We start from the raw sequence: 25,153 nt of genomic DNA on the forward strand, positions 1-25,153 counted from the left end.
TCCTGGGCCATAAAGCTAGCCTTGGTAAATTCAAAAAAATAGAAATCATTCCAAGCATCTTTTCTGACCACAATGCAGTAAGATTAGATCTCAATTACAGGAGAAAAACTATTAAAAATTCCAACATATGGAGGCTGAACAACACGCTGCTGAATAACCAACAAATCACAAAAGAAATCAAAAAAGAAATCAAAATTTGCATAGCAACGAATGAAAATGAAAACACAACAACCCCAAACCTGTGGGACACTGTAAAAGCAGTCCTAAGGGGAAAGTTCATAGCAATACAGGCATACCTCAAGAAACAAGAAAAAAGTCAAATACATAACCTAACTCTACACCTAAAGCAACTAGAAAAGGAAGAAATGAAGAACCCCAGGGTTAGTAGAAGGAAAGAAATCTTAAAAATTAGAGCAGAAATAAATGCAAAAGAAACAAAAGAGATCATAGCAAAAATCAACAAAGCCAAAAGCTGGTTCTTTGAAAGGATAAATAAAATTGACAAACCATTAGCCAGACTCATCAAGAAACAAAGGGAGAAAAATCAAATCAATAAAATTAGAAATGAAAATGGCGAGATCACAACAGACAACACAGAAATACAAAGGATCATAAGAGACTACTATCAACAATTATATGCCAATAAAATGGACAACGTGGAAGAAATGGACAAATTCTTAGAAAAGTACAACTTTCCAAAACTCGACCAGGAAGAAATAGAAAATCTTAACAGACCCATCACAAGCACAGAAATTGAAACTGTAATCAAAAATCTTCCAGCAAACAAAAGCCCAGGTCCAGACGGCTTCACAGCTGAATTCTACCAAAAATTTAGAGAAGAGCTAACACCTATCCTGCTCAAACTCCTCCAGAAAACTGCAGAGGAAGGTAAAATTCCAAACCCATCACCCTAATACCAAAACCTGACAAAGATCCCACAAAAAAAAGAAAACTACAGGTCAATATCACTGATGAACATAGATGCAAAAATCCTTAACAAAATTCTAGCAATCAGAATCCAACAACACATTAAAAAGATCATACACCATGACCAAGTGGGCTTTATCCCAGGGATGCAAGGATTCTTCAATATCCACAAATCAATCAATGTAATACACCACATTAACAAATTGAAAAATAAAAACCATATGATTATCTCAATAGATGCAGAGAAAGCCTTTGACAAAATTCAACATCCATTTATGATCAAAACTCTCCAGAAAGCAGGAATAGAAGGAACATACCTCAACATAATAAAAGCTATATATGACAAACCCACAGCAAACATTATCCTCAATGGTGAAAAATTGAAAGCATTTCCTCTAAAGTCAGGAACAAGACAAGGGTGCCCACTTTCACCATTACTATTCAACATAGTTTTGGAAGTTTTGGCCACAGCAATCAGAGAAGAAAAAGAAATAAAAGGAATCCAAATTGGAAAAGAAGAAGTAAAACTCTCACTATTTGCAGATGACATGATCCTCTACACAGAAAACCCTAAAGACTCCACCAGAAAATTACTAGAACTAATCAATGACTATAGTAAAGTTTCAGGATATAAAATCAACACACATAAATCCCTTGCATTCCTATACACTAATAATGAGAAAACAGAAAGAGAAATTTAGGAAACAATTCCATTCACCATTGCAACAGAAAGAATAAAATACTTAGGAATATATCTACCTAAAGAAACTAAAGACCTATATATAGAAAACTATAAAACACTGGTGAAAGAAATCAAAGAGGACACTAATAGATGGGGAAATATACCATGTTCATGGATTGGAAGAATCAATATAGTGAAAATGAGTATACTACCCAAAGCAATTTATAGATTCAATGCAATCCCTATCAAGCTACCAACAGTATTCTTCACAGAGCTAGAACAAATAATTTCACAATTTGTATGGAAATACAAAAAACCTCAAATAGCCAAAGCGATCTTGAGAAAGAAGAATGGAACTGGAGGAATCAACCTACCAGACTTCAGGCTCTACTACAAAGCCACAGTCATCAAGACAGTATGGTACTGGCACAAAGAGAGAAATAGAGATCAATGGAACAAAATAGAAAGGCCAGAGATAAATTCACGCACATATGGACACCTTATCTTTGACAAAGGAGGCAAGAATATACAATGGATTAAAGACAATCTCTTTAACAAGTGGTGCTGGGAAAAGTGGTCAACCACTTGTAAAAGAATGAAACTAGAGCACTTTCTAACACCATACACAAAAATAAACTCAAAATGGATTAAAGATCTAAACGTAACCAGAAACTATAAAACTCCTAGAGGAGAACATAGGCAAAACACTCTCTGACATACATCACAGCAGGATCCTCTATGACCCACCTCCCAGAATATTGGAAATAAAAGCAAAAATAAACAAATGGGACCTAATTAAACTTAGAAGCTTCTGCACATCAAAGGAAACTATTAGCAAGGTGAAAAGACAGCCTTCAGAATGGGAGAAAATAATAGCAAATGAAGCAACTGACAAACAACTAATCTCAAAAATATATAAGCAACTCCTACAGCTCAACTCCAGAAAAATAAATGACCCAATCAAAAAATGGGCCAAAGAACTAAACAGACATTTCTCCAAAGAAGACATACAGATGGCTAACAAACACATGAAAAGATGCTCAACATCACTCATTATCAGAGAAATGCAAATCAAAACCACTATGAGGTACCATTTCACACCAGTCAGAATGGCTGCGATCCAAAAGTCTACAAGCAATAAATGCTGGAGAGGGTGTGGAGAAAAGGGAACCCTCTTACACTGTTGGTGGGAATGCAAACTAGTACAGCCACTATGGAGAACAGTGTGGAGATTCCTTAAAAACTGGAAATAGAACTGCCTTATGATCCAGCAATCCCACTGCTGGGCATACACACTGAGGAAACCAGAAGGGAAAGAGACACATGTACCCCAATGTTCATTGCAGCACTGTTTATAATAGCCAGGACATGGAAGCAACCTAGATGTCCATCAGCAGATGAATGGATAAGAAAGCTATGGTACATATACACAATGGAGTATTACTCAGCCATTAAAAAGAATACATTGAATCAGTTCTAATGAGGTGGATGAAACTGGAGCCTATTATACAGAGTGAAGTAAGCCAGAAAGAAAAACACCAATACAGTATACTAATGCATATATATGGAATTTAGAAAGATGGTAACAATAACCCTGTGTACGAGACAGCAAAAGAGACACTGATGTATAGAACAGTCTTAGGGACTCTGTGGGAGAGGGAGAGGGTGGGAAGATTTGGGAGAACGGCATTGAAACATGTAAAATATCATGTATGAAATGAGTTGCCAGTCCAGGTCCGATGCACGATACTGGATGCTTGGGGCTAGTGCACTGGGACGACCCAGAAGAATGGTATGGGGAGGGAGGAGGGAGAAGGGTTCAGGATGGGGAACACATGTATACCTGTGGCAGATTCATTTTGATAGTTGGCAAAACTAATACAATTTTGTAAAGTTTAAAAATAAAATAAAATTTAAAAAATAAAAATAAAATAAGAAAAGAATAAAAGTAGAAGACTTATATTATTTCACATCATGACTTTAAGAAACTGAAGAAATTGAGACACCATTATATTGGCACAACAATAGAGCAATGGTAACAGAATAGAGATCAGAGATCCAGAAAGGTACTCTCACACATATAGTCACCTGATTAGTACCAAAGATGCCAATTTAATAGGGAAAGTATAATCAAATCAATAATAGTGATGAATCAACTGGATACCCATTTTTAAAAGTTAACCTTAACTCAAAAAAAATTAAAATTTTTAACTCAAACCTTATGATACATGCAAAAATCTATTTCAAATGGATCACAGACTTAAATATGAAAACCGAATCAATAAAGATTCTAATAGAAAAATTAGATGAATATCTTCTTGAACTTGGAAAAGACAAGGTTTCTTTAAAAGGACACAATAGCACTAACCATAATAGAAAAAAGTGATATATTAGACTTCCTTAAAATCAAGAACTCCTGTTCATCAAAAGACATTACTAAGATAATGAAAAGGCAAATCACTTACAGAGACTTTTTTTTAATGTATGCAACTGACAAAGAATTATTTTCCAGAATATATTTGTTAAATTATATAAATCAATAGGGAAAAGAGAGACAACCCAACGGAGGGGGGTGAGGAGCCAAAACTCACTCACTTAATAAGGAGAAAGAAAGACATCCAAATGGTGAATAAACATATGAAACTGCTCAACATCACTGGTCATCAGAGAAATGCAAATTTAAAACCACAATGAGATACTACTATACGCCCACCAGAATTACCAAAACTAAAATATAGACTAGTGTTTGTAAGGATGTAGAGCAACTGGAATTCTCATACAGTACTGGTGGAAGAGTAAATCAATACAATTATTTTACAAAACTTTTTGGTTCTATCTACCAAGATAAAACTCATATTTAAAATTCTACTTGGGACTTAGCAATTCTACTCCTGGACTTCTATGGTTCAGAAGATGTTCCACATCTTGAGCTAAGTGGTAATTATATGGGTAGATAGGTTGGTATAAAAATTATTTGTTCTATACATTTAAGATCTGCATAATTTTACTGTGTTTACCTCAATTTTTAAAGTGTCAAAATACATAAAACAAAAATTGATGAAACTATAAAGAGAAATTGATAACTAACCATCTCAGTATTAGATTCCAATAAACCTCTCTCCTAAATAGCCAAGCAGACCAAAAATGTAATAAAGATATAAAATGTTGAACATAATTAACAATATTGACTTAATGGACATATGTAGAAACAGTCCCTAGCAATTAGAAAATACTCTTTCTTTTCATATACACAAGAAATATTTATATGATAATAAACCCCATGTCAAGCTCCAAGAAATTTCAGGTATATTGTTCTATAGAATATATTCTCAGGGAATAATGCAATGAAGTTTGAAATCATTTTTAAAAAGTTAAAACTCATACATTTTGGAAATTTTAAAACACAGTTGTGAATAACTCATTAGTTAAATCATAACAGTGTTTAAAACAAAGCAAAAATAAATCACAGATCAGGGCTTCCATTTCAGTTATGATGGAATAAACAGAACCAAGCTTTTTCTCCTACTATTAACCCTTGTAAAACTGGACAAAATATATGAAACAACATTTTCATGGAAGCAACCTAGATGTCCATCAGCAGATGAATGGATAAGAAAGCTGTGGTACATATACACAATGGAGTATTATTCAGCCATTAAAAAGAATACATTTGAATCAGTTCTAATGAGGTGGATGAAACTGGAGCCTATTATCCAGAGTGAAGTAAGCCAGAAAGAAAAACACCAATACAGTATACTAACGCATATATATGGAATTTAGAAAGATGGTAACAATAACCCTGTGTACGAGACAGCAAAAGAGACACCGATGTATAGAACAGTCTTATGGACTCTGTGGGAGAGGGAGAGGGTGGGAAGATTTGGGAGAATGGCATTGAAACATGTAAAATATCATGTATGAAATGAGTTGCCAGTCCAGGTTCGATGCACGATACTGGATGCTTGGGGCTGGTGCACTGGGACGACCCAGAGGGATGGAATGGGGAGGGAGGAGGCAGGAGGGTTCAGGATGGGGAACACATGTATACCTGTGGCGGATTCATTTTGATATTTGGCAAATCTAATACAGTTATGTTAAGTTTAAAAATAAAATAAAATTTAAAAAAAAAATAAAAAAAAAAAAAACCACAACATTTTAAGAAACTGTATTCAATACAACAGATACTACAAAAAAGATCCTTCACAGAAAGAAGTAAAATAGGACATAGGGTTGTCTATGTTCATGCTGGCTTTCTGTTGGAGAAATTTCCAGGCAGTAGTACAGAGAGGGAGAACACAACAGAGCCCACATCCTCCAATGAGTTCAAGAGACACAAAAATGAGTTCTTGTAGTGGGTAGAGGTGCTAAGGAGAGCATATTTGTTCAAAGTTGAGTACTAGAGAAAAGGAAAAGATGCACAGAAAAGGCTCTAGAAATATGTAGCGCAGTCCCTTTTAGTCCACTACTAATGAGTAAGCCATGTATGCTGCTGCTGCTAAGTTGCTTCAGTCGTGTCCGACTCTGTGTGACCCCATAGACGGCAGCCCACCAGGCTCCCCTGTCCCTGGGGTTCTCCAGGCAAGAACACTGGAGTGGGTTGCCATTTCCTTCTCCAAAGCCATGTATACATACAGTGAATGGAGAAGGAAATGACAACCCACTCCAGTATTCTTGCCTGAAGAATCCCATGGGCAGAGGAGCCTGGCAGGCTACAGTCCATGGGGTTGCAAGAGTTGGACACGACTTAGTGACTAAACCACCACCACCATCACATACAGTGAAATGCTGTAAGGCTGGGGAAAGAATTATAGGAGAGCTCCAAAATGAAAAATTCTCAAAGCTCACATAGAGTGGAGGGATGTTTGAGTTAGTGAAGGCTACTTTAAACTCTTCCAAATAAAGTTTAAAATAACTTCAAAATGAAGAAGCTTATTCACATGTAACAACCGCATGCCAGAATTTTTTCTCCAATATTCTTTAAAAAAAAAATACAACCAAACCCAGACTCTCAACAATGTAACAATCATAATGACTAGTATCTATAAAAACTTTGTTGTTTAGCTGTAGTGTCTGACTCTTTTGCAACCCCCATAGAGTGCATAGCTAGCCAGGATCCTCTGTCCATGGGATTTTTCCAGCTAAGAATTCTGGAGTGGGTTGCCATTTCTCTGTCCACGCAATTTTCCCGACTCAGGGATCGAACCCATGTCTCCTGCACTGCAGGCGGATTCACCACTGAACCACCTAGAAATTACTTTTTAAAAATTACTGGACATGCAAAAATCAGGAAAATGTAGAAAAATCAGTAAAAACAGTACAGTAATGAAAGTATATTTCATGACAGTAATAAAAAAAATAGCAACCAACCACATTAAAACAACTACTAAAAACATGCTCAAGGGTGTCAATGAGAACACAAACATAATGAGAGTGAAAACAGCAAGATTTAAAAAAGACCTGACTGGAGCCTCAAGAACTGAAAAAGCAGTATCTACACTGCAAAATTCACCTAATGTACTTACAGTAAATCAGACACTGCAGAAGAACCAGTGAGACTGAACATATATAATACAGACCATCCAAACTAAAGCAGATATTAAAAAAAGAATGTAAAAAAATAACAAATCCTTAAGAATCTCTAGGACAATATTAAGCAATCTAACAGGAGTCTGCTGCTGCTGCTGCTAGGTCGCTTCAGTCATGTCCGACTCTGTGTGACCCCATAGACAGCGGCCCACCAGGTTTTCCAAGTTTGATGAAAATTTTCCAAGTTTGATGAAAATTGAGCCCACAGACCTAAGAACTTCAATGAACCAAAAGCAGGATGAAAGCACAAAAATCTTACAAGGCATATTACAATAAAATTGCTTTTTAAAAATTTTAATGAAGAGGAAATCTTAAAAGTTGTCAGAAAAAAATACAAGTTACAAGATATGATATGACATTACATTACAAATATAAGAATAACTAAAGACTGTCAGAATAATGCACGCCAGACTACAAGGGAATGATATGTTGAAAATGTTGAAAAAAAATCTGTCAACATTAATTATATCCATAAAAAATATCCCTCAGATGAAGGGAAACAAAGACTTTTGCAGAAACAAAAGCTGAGGGACTCTGTCACTGGCAGATATACACTAAAAGAAATATTATAAGAAGTTCTTCACATTGAAAAAAAATTGTATCAGATACAAAGTTGGATCTACACAGAGGAATGAGGAGACTTAGAAATGGTAAGCGTGTGGTAAATACAAAAAATTCTCTTGCTTCCCCATTTTTGAAAGATCTGAGTGTTGTAACAAATATAATATGAAAGTAGTATGGTTTATATATATATACTTATACAGAAATTAGCTATATAACAACAGTATGACAAACTATAAAAGGGTAAGTGAATGCACACTGTTGAAAGATTTTTATGTTACATATGAACAGGTATATTATTTGAAGATACATGATGGTAAGTTAAAGATGAAAATTGAAACCCTAGAACAACCACTTAAAGGAGAGCTAAGAGGCCAGTATGGAGATAAGCAAGAATACTAAAAAATGCTTAATTAATCCAATGCATGTAAAGAAAGCAAGAAAAAAGGTAAAAAAAAAAAAAAAGAAAACAAACAAACAAAAAACCAGATGGGACAAATAGAAAACAAGTAGCAAAACAGTTGATTTATACATAACTAATCAAATTGCTTATTATAAAGAATGTAAACATTTGTAACATTCCACTTAAAAGGCAGATACTGTCAGGTTAGGTAGAAAGGAAAGCCTACCTTATGCTGTCTGTGTGAAACAGTTTAAATATAAACACTGTTGTTCAGTTGATAAGTCACATCTGACTCTTTTGTGACCCCTGGACCTTTGCTGCCAGGTTCTTCTGTCCCTGGGATTTCCCAGGCAAGAATACTGGAGTGGGTTGCCATTTCCTTCTCCAGGGGATGATCTTGACCTGAGTTTTAAACCATGTCTCCTGCACTGGCAGGCAGATTCTTTACCACTGAGTCACCAGGGAAGCACAAATATAAACACATAGAGAGGTTAAAAGCAAAAGGATGGAGCATATATCCAGAGAAAACCCTAATTCAAAAAGATACATGCACCCCAGTGTTCACAGCAGCACTATTTACAACAGCCAAGACATGGAAGCAACCTCAGGGCCCATCAACAGAAGAAAGGATATACAAGATGTGGTATCTATATACAATGGAATATTATTTAGCCATAAAAAATGAAATAATGCCATCTGCAACATGAATGGACCCAGAGATTATCATAAGTGAAGTAAGTCCGACAGGCAAATATCACATGATATCACTTATAGGTGAAATTAAAAAAATGATACAGGGGGCCCTGCTGCCTCCCGTGAGCGGAGAGGTGGGGCCGGTCCAATCCGCTTCCTGCGCCCCCGCCCCTCGGACCCGGCTCCAGGAGCCGGGCGCCCCACGCGACGACCGGATCGCTCAGGCGGTACCGTTAGCCGAGCAATGAAGAAAGCCCGGGAGAACCAACCGGAGCCGGTCGAGACGTTTCCTGCGGCCGGAGTTGCTGCTGCCGCCGCCGAAACGGGGGCTTGAAACTCTACCAAGGTGCGAGCTCGCGAGAGGCTGCCGCCCGCCGGGAGCAAAAGGGAAAAGAAGTCTTAAGATGCCGGAGTGACAGACGGAGACAGACGGACGCACAGACCTGCAGAAAACACCACGTCGGTGGCCTATCCCCGGAGCCCGTGAGGCGTCCCAGCTCTGTTCACTGGTGGGAGGCTGAGCTGGTGGAAAAGGCTCCTGGAAGAGACTCAGAGGCGACCATAATGTCTTTACGTGTACACGCACTGCCCACCCTGCCTGGAGTTGTCAGACCGGGCTGCAAGCAACTGCTGTGTTTGTTGGTTATCACAATGACTGTGAGCCGTGGCGCCTCCGGGGTGTGCCCCACCGCTTGCATCTGTGCCACTGACATCGTCAGCTGCACCAACAAAAATCTGTCCAGGGTGCCTGGGAACCTTTTCAGGCTGATCAAGAGACTGGATCTGAGTTACAACAGAATTGGGCTTCTGGATTCTGAGTGGATTCCAGTATCGTTGGTAAAGCTGAACACCCTCATTATTCGGCACAACAACATCACGAGCATTTCCACGGACAGTTTTTCCACCACTCCAAATCTGAAGTGTCTTGACTTGTCATCCAACAAGCTGAAGACCGTGAAAAGTGCAGTGTTCCAAGAGCTGAAGGTTCTGGAAGTGCTCCTGCTTTACAACAATCACATTTCCTATCTGGATCCTTCAGCGTTTGGAGGGCTCTCCCAACTGCAAAAACTGTACTTAAGTGGAAACTTTCTCACGCAGTTTCCCATGGATTTGTATGTTGGAAGGTTCAAGCTGGCAGAACTGATGTTTCTAGATGTTTCTTATAACCGGATCTCCTCTCTGCCAATGCATCATATAAATTTAGTGCCAGGAAAGCAACTGAGAGGTATCTTCCTTCATGGAAACCCCTTTGTCTGTGACTGTTCTCTCTACTCCTTGCTGATCTTTTGGTACCGTAGGCACTTCAGCTCAGTGATGGATTTTAAGAATGATTATACCTGTCGCCTATGGTCTGACACTAGGCACTTCCATCAGGTGCTTCTGCTCCAGGATAGCTTCCTGAACTGCTCTGACAGTATCATCAATAGTTCCTTCCGTGCCCTTGGCTTTATTCACGAGGCTCAGGTGGGGGAAAGGCTGATGGTCCACTGTGACGTCAAGACTGGTAGGGCAAACATCGATTTCATGTGGGTCAGTCCAGTTAACAGAGTGCTGGAGCCCGATAAAGAGATGGAAAACTTTCATGTGTTTCCCAATGGAAGCCTGGTTATAGAAAGTCCTCGTTTTGAGGATGCTGGAGTGTATTCCTGTGTTGCAATGAATCGGCAACGTCTGTTAAATGAAACTGTGGATGTTACAATAAACGTGAGCAATTTCACCATAAACAAATCCCATGCACACGAGGCATTTAACACAGCTTTTACCACTCTTGCAGCCTGCGTGGCCAGCATTGTTTTGGTACTTCTGTACTTCTATCTGACACCGTGTCCCTGCAAGTGTAAACCCAAGAGACGAAAAAATATGTTAAACCAAAGCAATGTCCATGCATCTATTCTCACTTCTGGCCCTGATAGTGATGCCCCCACTGATGAACAGAAGGCAGGAGCCGGGAAAAGAGTAGTGTTTTTGGAACCCCTGAAGGATACTGCAGCAGGGCAGAATGGGAAAGTCAGGCTCTTTCCCAGTGAAACGGTCATAGCTGAGGGCATCTTAAAGTCCACGAGGGTGAAATCCGACTCAGATTCAGTCAATTCAGTGTTTTCAGACACACCCTTTGTGGCGTCCACTTAATTTTGTGCCTGCATTTGTACAATGTAGTGATTGAATCTCTTTATATTCAACTTTGTGTGTGGTCTGCAAAAATAAACAGCAGGGCAGAAATGGGGTTGTTCTGTGTTTCAGAAATAAAACCAAAGGGTCTCTTTCACTGGTTTATAGGTAATGTGGTAAAGCACTTAGGTTCATGCCAGAGAAAGATGGAGTTGTATTTCAGAGTTTAAGTTCTAGATAATACCTTCATCTTTAGCACAGATAATTTGAAAGCTGAACTGGAGGCGACGTGACTGACATTGTCCTTTCACTCAGGATTCTTGAAAGAAAAGCTAAATTTCCGATATTAGAGATTTTACTAACTTATTGGGACCAAAGTTGAGTTATGTTAAAGAAAAGTGTTCATTTTTAAAAGATGCAGAAGGAAGAACCAAGCAGCAGTTGTTTATAAAGCACAAAGTAAAGTTAGATTTGGGGATACTTTAGTTCATGTTATCATTGCAGACCAGAGTAAATAGACAGTCCTGATCAAATTTGCTGAGCAGTGCCACATTGCATATGGTGTTAGATAAATAGTACAGTAAAGGTACATTTGTTTGACTATCTTCTTTCCATTCTGTACATCTCCTATCCTTGTACAAAAGATCTTATTGAAAGTTTAAAGCCATCATTATTTGTTGCCATAAATATGTGAGTGTCAATGCCAAGATGTCTGAGAGTAACTTCTTCAGCCTTTGTTCTAGGAGACTAATATTTGTCTATATGCTTGTGTGTGTCAAAGTCTTAAATTATATGAACTGTTAAAGAGATGCCACTATATTGTACTTTGGACATTTGATTTAATGTAAATACATGTGTTCTGTGACTTGATGTTCTGTTTTATTTGGCTATTTAAAAATATAAATCTAAGATGTTTTATGTGAAAAAAATAAAAAATAAAAATAAAAAAATGATACAAATGAACTTATTTATAAAAACAGTAACAGACACAGACATACAAAACAAACATGGTTTTGAAAGGGGGTGTTAGCAAGGACATAAATTAGGAGTCTAGGATTAACATACATATACTATATGTATATATTTTATATATATAAATACATTAAAAATAAGGATCTACTGTATAGCACAGGAAACTATATTCAATATCTCATAATCTATAATGGAAAAGAATCTGAAAAAGAATATATACAAAACTGAATCATTTTGCTGTATACCTGAAACTAACACAACACTGTAAATTAAACTTTAATTTTTTAATAAGGTTAAGAAAAAGCAAAAGGGTGAAAAGATAACATTAAAAAAGCTAACCATGAAAAAACTAAAATTATTTTATTCATATCATTCAAGGAAAGTTATCAGGGACAAACAGTGGCACTTCATAATGAAAAAGTGGTCAAATCATTAGGAAGATAACAACCTTCAGTATATACAGACTCAAAAACAGAAATTCAAAATACATGAAGCAAAACTGACAGAAATTCAAGGAGAAATATGTAAGTCCACAAATGTAATTGGAAATTTCAATACTGTTCTCTTAATAAGTGATAGAACAATCAGAAAATCAATAAGGATATAGAAGAATTTAACAACACTTGTTAACAACTTAATCTACCTGGCACTTAGAGAACATTACAACCAACACCACCAGAACACGCATTCTTTTCAGGTACACATGTATCAACCACTGAGCAAAGCAGACTCTACGCTCTTCCACAAAACAAGTCTTGATAAATTCAGGCAGATTGAAACAACAGAAATTAAAGTTTAAAATAAACAACAAGGAATATAAGTCAATACCTAAATGAAACTGGGAAAGCGATGCAAAATTTGAAATTAAAAGATGTGCTTCTAAACAGTCCATGTATCAAAAAAACAAAACACATACACAAGAGAAATTAGAAATATTTTAAATTAAATACAAATTAAAACACACCATAATAAAATTTGTGGAACATGAACAAGGCAATACCTTGAAGGGATGTATAGCTCCAAATACACTAAAACAAATGAGAAGCCTGTTTCTGAGCTGTGCGGCCTCGGCGGCAGCACGACTTAGATCCTCAGGTGACTGCTCCTGGGGCTCCTGGCCGCCATCGCAGCCCTCCTGGCTGCCGCAGCCTCGTGGCTCACGAGGTCCACGAAGCCTGGAATCCCTTCCTCAGCGTAGCGTTCTCTGACTTCCGGTGCTGGATACTGCACAGTTTAGATCTTATCTCCACTTCATATACTCCCAGGCAGTAATAGTAATGGCCCCTGGGCGGAGAATGCATGCCTGGCAAGCCCTGTGTCTCCACAAGCTCTGCAAACACTCGACAAGCAGAGGTCAAGGCTGGCACTCTCTCTGGTACCTAATATGGATTCCAACGTCTCCACAGGGTTCCACGGTCTCCGTAGGTGCCTCACTTACGTGTTCTGCTATTGGACAATTGCTATTGGCCATTTGCTATTGGACAATTGCTATTGGCTTTCCTTTTACCACCAGTTGTGGCGGGGGTGGGGGGGTGGGGGCACTTGCTTAGGGCGCCGGAACGGGGGCGTGGCCAAAAATAGGCACACTCTAGGAAAGAAGAGTGGGTGCTGGCAGAATGGTGGGTCTGGGTTTACAGCTCACTACTCTGCTCTCAAGAGTTGACTCATTGGAAAAGACTCTGATGCTGGGAGGGATTGGGGGCAGAAGGAGAAGGGGACGACAGAGGATGAGAAGGCTGGATGGCATCACCGACTCGACGGACGTGAGTTTGAGTGAACTCCGGGAGATGGTGATGGACAGGGAGGCCTGGCATGCTGCGATTCATGGGGTCGCAAAGAGTTGGACACGACTGAGCGACTGAACTGAACTGAACTGAACTGAACTGAACTCTGCTCTCAAATTAGAATGGCTGACCTGGGGAAGGGGCTGTACTAGGTTATGCAAGCTGATTTTGTGGGAAGGAGGCTGACGTTGGAGTGGAGAGGAAGTATAGACGATCTCACACGAACTACAGGAGCCCTTGTGGAAAAGTTTGGAGGCCATCACATGGTCCAGCCCTTCATACTTGGCAGCCTGTACAGTCCTTGGGCTAGTAATTAAGCTGAAATGGTTAACTAGGGTGCTGCTTGCTCTGTTTCTACAGAGCCCAACATACTAGGGGCAGGGAGAGAGGGAACTTGGGGCTGAGTTTGCAAAGCATTCTGGGTCAGATAAACTCTGCAAGAAACTCAATCCACCTCTTGAGAAAGTTTGAGCACTCCAGATTCTTAGTAGTGAATTCACGTCAGAGAGCAAACACAGCCCACAGCCCAGGGTTAACTGCATCCAAAAATGTTTGCATTGCACATACATCACAGCAGAGTCTGCATTTTCTGCTGTGCTCCACCCCAGTATCTCTGGTTATAGGTCTTCCACACAAGCTCAGGTGGCCCTGTGCTGGACTCCTGCTGTTAAGGCAGTTGAATTTCTACCTTTCACCCTCTTCCCTCCCTTTCTCTAGAAATAATATCCTGATCAGTTGCTCAGAAAAGAATTAAATTTTATTTATTCTCAAACAAAAGAGAAGGCCAGATTGAGGACTCTATGGTTCTCCCTTCAGGAAGTGTTTTATAGATGCTCTGGGAAGTATTCATATCTCAGATATTGAAAATAGCTTCTCATAATGGGCCCTATGCTTGTACCATACATGATTTATCCTATTGTTTTTTAACACGGTAAGCACCATTGTTTTTGGCATCATTTTATGAAATAAACCATTTTCCCTAGATCATGGGGTTTAGGCATCTCACCTATTGTGCCTAATGGATAAATGTCTCCTGCTTCATGTTTCTGGAGGATGGCTAAGAAATCAGATAAAACACAGTGATTGACCAATTTACTTTTTAAAAAGATATCAATGGATGGCAGCCCCTGACTTTAACCAAAATATTTCCTCCATGGACTTGACTCATGCTAGATTACACAGGCCTCCTCATATCTTGACTAAATTCTCTGTGATGAGTTTTTGGCCTTCAATCAGTTATCCCATGAAAAACCTACAGGGTTTTCCTTAAGAAAAGTGAAAGAATTCTAAAATCAGTCATCTAAGCTTCAATCTTAGAAAGCTGAAAAGGAAGGTAGACCAAGTCCAAAGTATATTGTTGTTCAGTTGCTAAGTTGTGTCCAGCTCTTTGCAACCCCATGGACTGCAGCATGCCAGGCTTCCCTGTCCTTCACCATATCCCAGAGTTTGTTCAAACTCATGTCCATTGGGTCAGTGATGCCATCCAACTGTCTCATCCTCTGTTACCCTCTTCTTCTATTAAAGAGCAAAATAAAAAATATATATGTAGACTCAGTAACATAAAAATTAAATGAACAATACAGCAAATTCAATGAAACTAAAAGTTGGTTCTTTAAAAAAGCAATGCAATTAATAAACTAACTAAATGACTAAGAAAAAAGAGGGAGAGAAAAGACAGGGGAACACATGTATACCTGTGGTGGATTCATTTTGATATTTGGCTAAACTAATACAATTTTGTAAAGTTTAAAAATAAAAAAAAAAAGAAAAGAAAGATTATCAATGTGTGTCACAAAGATTCGGACATAACTTAGTGACTGAACAACAACAAAAATCAATATAAGAAATTTGAGGATTCAAAAGAGCCAACAGACATTAAAAAGATAACAAGCATATTAGAAAGGACAAATTTCTTAAAAGTCAAAACCTAGCAAAACCAACAAAAACTCCATGGACTGAGGATCCTGGAGGGCTACAGTCCATGGGGTTGCAAAGAGTCGGACACAACAGATCATGTACACACACACACACACACCAAAAATAAGGGGGGGGGGGCGGGGAGCAGGAAATTTTAATAACCCAATACAGTTAATGAATTATATGAAATGTTAAAAAAGGGAAAAAATACACATTTTGCACAAATCCCTTCTAAAAATAAAGAAGGGAATGATTCCCAACCCCTTTCATGAGGACAGAACTAACCTAATACCAAAGCCAAACAAACTTTTCACAAAAATAAGTAAATAAATACAAATGCATTTTCCTTGTGAACATAGATGCAAAAATACTTAACAAAATGTTAACATTTCAACCATGTATAAAAAGGACAATCAATACACCCTGCTGCTGCTACTGCTAAGTCATTTCAGTCGTGTCCGACTCTGTGTGACCCCAAAGATGGCAGCCCAACAGGCTCCCCCGTCCCTGGGATTCTCCAGGCAAGAACACTGGAGTGGGTTGCCATTTCCTTCTCAGATGCATGAAAGTGAAAAGTGAAAGTGAAGTCGCTCAGTCATGCCCGACCCTCAGGACCCCATGGACTGCAGCCTTACCAGGCTCCTCCGTCCATGGGATTTTCCAGGCAGGAGTACTGGAGTGGGGTGCCGTTGCCTTCTCCCAATACACCCTAATAAACACCTAAATAAAGTGGGGTCAGTTTCAGAAATGAAAGATTAGTTTAACATTCAAATATCAAAGTAATTGGCTATATTCACAGGTGAAGAACTGGAGAAGGAAATGGCAACCCACTCCAGTATTCTTGCCTGGAGAATCCCATGGACAGAGGAATCTGGCAGGCCACAGTCCATGGGGTCGCAAAGAGTCAGACATATCTTAGCGACCAAACAATAACTGACAAAAAATTTTGTATCCAGAATATATAAAGAATTCTTACAAATGATATTAAGAAGATAATCAACCTAATATTTTAATGGAGAAAATATTTTAAAACGCATGTCACAAAAATTACACATGCCGCTGCTGCTGCTGCTGCTAAGTCACTTCAGTGTGTCCAAATCTGTGCAACCCCATAGATGGCAGCCCACCAGGCTCCCCAGTCCCTGGGATTCTCCAGGCAAGAACACTGGAGTGGGTTGCCATTTCCTTCTCAGATGCATGAAAATGTAAGTGAAAGTGAAGCCTCTCAGTCATGTCCGACTCAGCGACCCCATGCACTCCAGCCTACCAGGCTCCTCCGTCCATGGGATTTTCCAGGCAAGAGTACTGGAGTGGTTGCCATTGCCTTATTCATAGTCAACATCATTTGTCATCAGGGAACTGCAATATAAAACCAAAGTTAGATACCACTACACACCCACTAGAACAGCTAAGATTTAAAAGACTAACAATAACAAATATCAGTGAGGATACAGAGCACCTAAAACTCTCATATATTACTGGTAGAAATTGAAAATGATACAATTGTTTTTTCAATTTACTTTTAATTAGAAGATAATTGCTTTACAATATTGTGTTGGTTTCTGCCATACATCAGCAAGACTCAGCCATAGGTATGCATATGTTTCCTCCCTCTTGAACTTCCCTCCTATCCTGCACCCCATTTCACCCCTCCAGGTTGTCACAGAGCACCAGGTTGAATTCCCTGTGTTATACAATTCCCTGTAATATAACTTCCCATTAGCTATATATTTTAATATGTCAATATATATTATTTTAATGCTATTCTCTCAATTCATCCTACCCTCTCCTGCTCCCTGTGTCCATAAGTCAGTTCTCTATGTCTGTGTCTCTATTCTTGCCCTGAAACTAGGTTCATCAGTACCATTTTTCTAGAGTCTATATATATGCATTCAGTTCAGTTCAGTTCAATTGCTCAGTCATGTCTGATTCCTTGCGACCCCATGGACTGCAGCATGCCAGGCCTCCCTGTCCTTCTCTGTCTCCTGGAGTTTGCTCAAACTCATGTCCATTGAGTCGGTGATACCATCCAACCATCTCATCTTCTGTCGTCCCCTTCTCCTCCTGCCTTCAATCTTTCCCAGTATCAGGGCCTTTTCCAGTGAGTCAGGACTTCACATCAGGTGGCCAAAGTATTCAAGCTTCAGCTTCAGCACCAGTCCTTCCGATGTAAATTCAGGACTGATTTCCTTTAGCATGGACTGCTTGGATCTCCTTGCTGTCCAAGGGACTCTCGAGAGTTGCTCCAACACCACAGGTCAAAAGCATCAATTCTTCGGCACTCAGCTTTCTTTATGGTCTCCAACTCTCACATCCATACAAGACTACTGGAAAAGTCATAGCTTTGACTAGACGGACCTTTGTCTGCAAAGTAATGTCTCTGCTTTTTAATATGCTGCCTAGGTTGGTCATAACTTTTCTTCCAATGAGGAAGCATCTTTTAATTTCATGGCTGCAGTCACCATCTGCAGTGATTTTGGAGCCCAAGAAAATAAAGTCTATCACTATTTCCCCATCTATTTGCCATGAGGAGATAGGACTGGATGCCATGATCTTTGTTTTTTTAATGTTTTTAAGTCAGCTTTTTCACTCTCCTCTTTCACTTTCATCAAGAGTGTCTTTAGTTCCTCTTCACTTTCTGCCAAAAGAGTAGTGTCGTCTGCATATCTGAGGTTATTGATATTTCTTCCGGCAACCTGAAATATCAATAACCTCAGATATGCAGATGACAACAAGGTTATGCTCAAAATCCCTCAAGCAGTATGTGAACTGAGAACTTCCACACGTACAAGCTGGATTTAGAAAAGGCAGAGGAACCAGAGATCAAACTGCCAACATCCGTTGGATTAATATATGATATTTGTTTTTCTCTTTCTGACTTACTTCACTCTGTATAATAGTCTCTACATTCATCTACCTCACTAGAACTGACTCAAACTCATTCCTTTTTATATCTGAGTAATATTACATTGTGTGTGTGTGTGTGTGTGTGTGTGTATGTGTGTGTGTGTGTGTATGCACCTCACTTCTTTATCCATTCATCTGTCAGTGGACATCTAGATTGCTTCCATGTCCTGGCTGTTGTAAATAGTGTTGCAATGTACATTGGCATACATGTGTCTGTTTCAATTACGGTGTTCTCAGGATATATGCTAGTAGTGAGATTTTTGAATCATAAGGTAGTTTTATTCCTAGATTTTTTTTTAAGAAATCTCTATACTGTTCTCCACAGTGGCTGGAAAATTATACTATGTTTTTTAAAACATTTGGGCTGTTTCTTATAAAGTTAATCTTCCAATCATCATATGACCCAACAATTCTACACATAGGTAATTACCCACAAAAATGAAAATATATCTCCACATAAAAACCTGTGCATACATGTTCAAAGCAGCTTTATTATAATAGCCAAAAGCTGAAAACAACACCAACATTCAAATATCCAAATAAATAAATAAGCAAATTGTGACCTAACCATCCCATGGAATACTAATCTGTAATAAAAAAAGAAGAAATTCCTGTTACAACAACATGGATAACTCTCAGAAATATTCTGTTGAACTAAAGAAACAGAGCAAAGAATGCATGATTTTTGGTTTCCATTTACATGAAATTCTACAATAGGCAAAACTAACCTGTGGTGATAGTAGATTAATGGGATAGGGAATAATGGCAAAGGGACATAAAAGTATACTCTGGGAATGGAAAAGTCCACATTTTAATTGTGGTGGTAGTAAAATAGGTGGTGTCTACATTTACTGAAATTCATCTAAGTGTACTCTTTAAGAGGGTGTACGTTAATGTGTATAAATTAAATCTCAATAAAGTTAAAAATACTATAAATTAAATTTGTGGAATATAGTAAAGCACACATTAAGAAAAATTTACGTTTTTTAATTGAAGTATAGGCGATTTACGATGTTGGGTTGGTTTCTTCTGTATAGCAAAGTGATTTGGTTACAAATGTATGTTTTTTTCATATTCCTTTCCATTATGGTTTGAAATTTTACATCTTTGAATGGTTACATTAGAAAGAAGAAATGATAAGATTAATGGTATAAGCTTCCAGGTTAAGAAGCTAGAGAAAGAAGGAAGGAAGGAAAGAAGGAGGAAGGAAGGAATGGAGTAGAAGGAAATGATAAAGACCAGAATTTACTGAAATAGGAAAGAAAGAAACAAAATTGAGAACCAACAAAGCCAAAAGTTTGTTCCTTAAAAAGATTAGTAGAAATAGTTAAACTTCTGTCCATGGGGTTTAATACTTAACCATTATTCATCTGTGGCCATTTAAATGTAAATACACATTAATTAAAATTATAAATACAATTAAGGTAGTTCCTCAGTCACACTGGCTACATTTCAAGTGTTCAACAGTCTCATCTGGCTAGTGGCAGCCTCACTGGACTGAGCAGAATAGAGCATTTCCATTACTGCTTAAAGTTTTCTTGGACAGCACTATTTAAACAAGTCTAATCACAGAAAAGACACCTACAAGGTCTTTGCCCTCAAGAAATATTTGTTCTTATGAGTAAAAAAGACAAATCACAGAAGAAATTTTGATATGATAAAATTATAATACACTCCAATGAAATAGGAAAGCCCATAAAAGTAAGCCCAAATTTGCATTGCCCTAGAGGCCTTGTTAGAGGAAAGTATTTTTAAGTTAAGTATGAGTTAGCCAGAAGAAGACCTAGAAGCCCTGACCCCTTGGAGACAAAAGATAATGTTATCAAGCTCATCTGCCCATCACAAGCTAGATGTCTAACCACCTAAATTTCAATTCTACCAAACATAGATTTGATATTTGAAGAGGAAAAATAGAGGCTTGAAAAGGATGTTGACAGAATGGATTTTTTTTAAAATGTATCTTTACCATGTTAATGAACAGGGTTAGGCAGGAAAAAAATGGTCTGTTTATCAGCAGCTTGCTATTTCCTCCTGACCACCTGTACCTATTGCCAACCATGCTTCTCCCCTGGTGGCTGACAAGTTCTATGTATAACAAAGAGTATGGTCTCGATGGAAATAAGTGATAAAAAGATAAAATCACATATAAGAAGGTAACATCCACTTACCCTCAGCACTGCCTCTCAGTGGGCCATGAGGCCTGGGGTAAATGGACTCAGAGAAGCAGATATTGTTAACTCCTCTTCCTTGTCAGGAAACTGGAAGATGTTTCATACTTTCCAAAGTTCCGTTAATTAGAGAACAAATGTGTATTGACACTTCTGTGTTCCAGACTCTGGAGATACAGTGATAAACAAGAGATTCTTTAAGGCTTCAGAAAATACAGGGGAGAGAGGACATATGTAAATCTGTGGTTGATTCATGTTGATGTATGGCAGAAACTGACACAGTATTATAAGGCAATTATCCTCCAATTAAAAATAATGTTTTTAAAAGAGTGTTATATAAACTTAGTTGATAAAATCAGATTTGAGAGAATTGATTTCGATCGTGAAAGTAATCCGACTATTGGTAAAACGTTGTCAAACAGCATCATCTATTACAGAGAATTGTTTGTTAAAGAGACAGTCAACTGATGTGGCAATCTCCATTGTTATCTTATTTCAAGAAGTTGCCACAGCTACCCCAACCTTCAGCAACCACCAAGATAGAGGTAAGATCCTCCACCAGAAAAAAGATTATGACTTACTGAAAGCTCAGATAATGATTAACATTTTTTGGTAATAAAGTATTTAAAATTATTTTAAATAAAAAAAGAAAACACAGGGGAAAGTATATGGTGCTATACAAGGATGCCCAGTCTACACTTGGGGGGCTCAGGACAGGCTTCCATGAGAAAAATGCTTCCATTATATCCATACACCATCTAAGGATATGTGAACACCATATTTCATTTAAGAAATCTGGTAAGGGGAGAGTTACCTGGCCACACAGGAAAGGAAACACTGGGGTAGAGGTCAAATCCATCACAGTCCAAGTAAAGTCAGGTTTCCCAGGCATCAGTGTGGTCTCCTACCAGAGTACCTTAGGGATAAAAACAAATATGTTGTTGATAAAGCCAGGGTTGCATTTAAGAATTTATCCAACCCATAAACCTTGAAATGCCAAGAAGCACAAGGTCTGCCAGACCCTGATCTGCCCTGCTGCTATATCGAAATTTTCCTGACTAATCGGGAGTTCCCAGAGATGGAAGCCAAGCCCAAAAAAAAAAAAAATTATATATATATGGGTCCCAGGAGGACAGCACTGAAGCTGAAGGCAGGGTTTATCCACATCCAACCAAAGCAAGGAGGCTGCAAAAGGGAATATGAAATATGCATTGTAGCCCAAGCTGGCTTCTTAACCAGAAGGAATGGAGGGAGATGCATAAACGGATGGATTAATAGAAAGAAGAACAGAGGGAAGAGAACAGAAAGTGCAACAGAAAATCTCTGAAGTAGAAGGGAAAACTAGCTTCATGTGGGCAGAGGACTGGGAAATGCCTCTGATTAGAAATAAGCTGAGTACACCTCCCTGGAGTTGACAACATGACATTCATCTCCAGTTTTCAACCAAAACCAAGATCATGCCATCAAGGTTGAAAAAGCTTAAAATTCAAAGGAAACATTTCCGCTGCTGTGGGGAAGTCCGTGCTAACTCTAACCTGACCTGAAGGATGATCACTTACTTTCAGGACAGGGACTAAGAAAGGTCTGTCACGGGGAAAGTTCAAAAATGAGACCAAAGCAACCACGACCACAACAAAAATAGAGAGAGAGATAAAGAGAGACTTAGAAATGAACACCCACTTGCTTTCAGATAAACAAGTTGAGTCAAAGTGGTGTTGAGGTGATAGATCCTATATTGCAGCCAAGAACCCCCAGAACTAAACAAATACAGTGGTTTTCCTTTCCTCCCAAGAGGATGATTGTTGCAGCTTCTGCCTGGTAGGGAGACAGGGAGAAAAAAGTTCTAAAATACTTAAAGATTTACTTAATGTGTATAATTCAGTCAGATGATTTGTCTGTCTTTTTTGTTCTGTTTTCAACTGACTTCACTTGAGCAGGCCTGAGTTGCAATGGTGAAGTGAAGAGATGGTTTGGGGCACCTCAGGAAAATTCCACCTCACCTCTCCCCTTTGCAATCTCCTTTCCTGTTCCTCATGCTAATAGAGGACTCCCACTTCATCCTCACTCCCTTCTTCACCATTTACAACGGGCTTTGACAAGCATCCTTTCCGTTATTTGCACTACAACCCTATGAAAAAGTCACCCCAAATATAATTTTTGCCACTCTACAGATGAGAAAACTGAAAACAAAGAAGCAATATGACTCAGACAATGAGTGACAGAGTTCTAATAGGAATCCAAGTCTTTTAATTCAAGTTTCAGAGTTTCTTCAAGCAGACCACATTGGAGAAATAAAATGGATTTTATGTCAAAGTAAATTTGTGCTGAAACCTAGTAGCTATATACCTAAAAGTGATGCTTCCAAACTAATAACTATGCGAGTTACCTCCCCAGTTGGTTAAAATATTCCTCTTACATATGTGGAATCCAAAATGCCAGTCACTTGGATAAATGGCTGAACTACGTAATATCACTTACTTTATAATAGTTTCTGAGGATTGTAGTGGATGCTGTTGTATGCATTCAGATCCCTGCATTTAGAACGGAAGCACACTCATTATTCCACAGGCTTCTGCGAATATTGGTAGTAACTGACAGCACTGAGCTGAGTCATTCTCTGGGAAATGCCCTCAGTAAATGCGTGAAAGTTGCCTGGCTCAAGGTCATGCCCCACTAGGAGAGCCAATCTGCATCCAATGACTAGTGAATAAGCAGTAAAGGCCCAGGTCCCTTGCCTCAAGGGAGATTCTGAAGGGATCATCCCAGTTTTAGAGTTACCCAAGGATCTTGTGAGGCCTTCATTGTGATGGTTTCACGTGTGAACTCTTCCCTCTGCCCAATCCTACTTCCTTCATTCCCCACCCCATATTTTTCAAAAGGTGTTGCTTTTGAACATATCCCTGCACACAGATTCCAGTCTCATGTGGAAGTTTTCCACTGGATGACTATCTAAGATAAGCACAATGAGACAGGCACTGTGAGCTGCCTTTAAAGGACTTGGTAGAGTGAGGGAGGCAAAGAAAAGCAAAGGGGTAATTACACTACAGGGTGATAAGTCTACAATATAGCAATATATCCTGGGGATAAAGTTGGGATGCAGGGGTGGTAATAGATTTTAGTCACAGAAAATAGCATATTCCCTCATATTTTTCATTATAAAATATTGCTGGTCTTTGTTCTTGTCTCATTATACTAGTTCTGATGACCAAGAAGGCTATCCATTTGGGAAAGTAATGTCAAGTAGATATTAGCAGAAAATCCTAGAGGACCACCTCAATGAGATCAAGGCTTGACATTTATGTAACTTCAAGGAATTTAGGACTTTTTCTGCCTGTTTCCTTGAAATGTTTTTCTACTGGTTTAGGACAACCCTACTCTTAAATTCCACCATGTTTTATCAAAAGAGTCACAGCAAATAACTTAGAGTGCTTTTTGTATTGACTTTTGGATTTATGATCCTGAAATTAAGGCTTTTGAGGGGGTGATGCATAACAATGATATTTCAGAAATAATTTAAATTTATAATTATGAGTTTATCTGTTTCTGAGTCTGTGATGACTAGACAAATTGGGATTCCAACATGCCCCCAAAGCATATAGGTGTGAAGGAAGGTGGGGGATAGGGAAGTACAGAGTTGGTGCTGAGGGACTCCTCAACTCTAAAGACTAAGTGATGTTTAAACTCATCCTCCAAAATTCTCAAATGACTGAAATTACTTTTAGGCTGGTTTCTCCCAATCTCTGTAAGGCATGTTTTATTGACTTGTTTTATGAGCTCAATAAGTCACTAGGCTCTATTGACTTTTTAATGGTTGCTCAACAGAATCCCTTACCTCCTCCAAAATAAGTGATGATGGACTTCTCCAGCTGGCACTTGTGGTAAAGAACCCACTTACCAATGCAGGAGATGTAAAAGACTCAGGTCCGATCCCTGGGTCGGGAAGATCCCCCTGGAGGAGGGCATGGCAACCCACTCCAGTATTCTTGCCTGGAAAATCCCATGGATGGAGGAGCCTGGTGGGCTCCACCCCATGGGGTTGCGAAGAGTCAGACATGACTGAATGAACAACATACATCTCCAAAATAAGTAATGACAGATGGCAGATACATAGATAGATGTTGTTGTTTAGACACTAAGTCAAGTTTGACTCTCTTTTTTGACCACATGGATTGTAGCCCACCAGGCTCCTCTGTCCATGGGATTTCCCAGGCACAGGAGTACTGGAGTAGGTTGCCATTTCCTTCTCCAGGGGATCTTCCCAACCCAGGAATCGAACCCTTATCTCCTGCATTGTCAGGTGGGTTCCTTACCCCTGAGTCACCAGGGAAGCCCAAAAGCTGATGATTATCTTTCATGTCTCTGGACAAGACCAAGCAACCCCAAAGGCCTTTATCTTTAGCCCACCCATATTGGGGGTTTCTCCAGCCAGGAACTTCCTATGAGA

The 25,153-nt window shown here is 38.9% G+C and overlaps 1 protein-coding gene across 1 annotated transcript; it reads left to right on the forward strand.

Annotated features, from left to right (window-relative positions):
• The first annotated feature begins 9,238 nt into the window (after nucleotides 1–9,238).
• Nucleotides 9,239–11,201, forward strand: LOC129653986 (amphoterin-induced protein 2-like). The gene has a single exon (XM_055583595.1). The coding sequence runs from the start codon at nucleotides 9,417–9,419 to the stop codon at nucleotides 10,980–10,982; it is 1,566 nt and encodes a 521-aa protein (XP_055439570.1). The 5' UTR covers nucleotides 9,239–9,416; the 3' UTR covers nucleotides 10,983–11,201.
• Nucleotides 11,202–25,153: the final 13,952 nt, after the last annotated feature.

The sequence above is a fragment of the Bubalus kerabau genome, chromosome 5, assembly GCF_029407905.1.
Source record: "Bubalus kerabau isolate K-KA32 ecotype Philippines breed swamp buffalo chromosome 5, PCC_UOA_SB_1v2, whole genome shotgun sequence".
NCBI classification, from domain to species: Eukaryota; Metazoa; Chordata; class Mammalia; order Artiodactyla; family Bovidae; genus Bubalus; species Bubalus kerabau.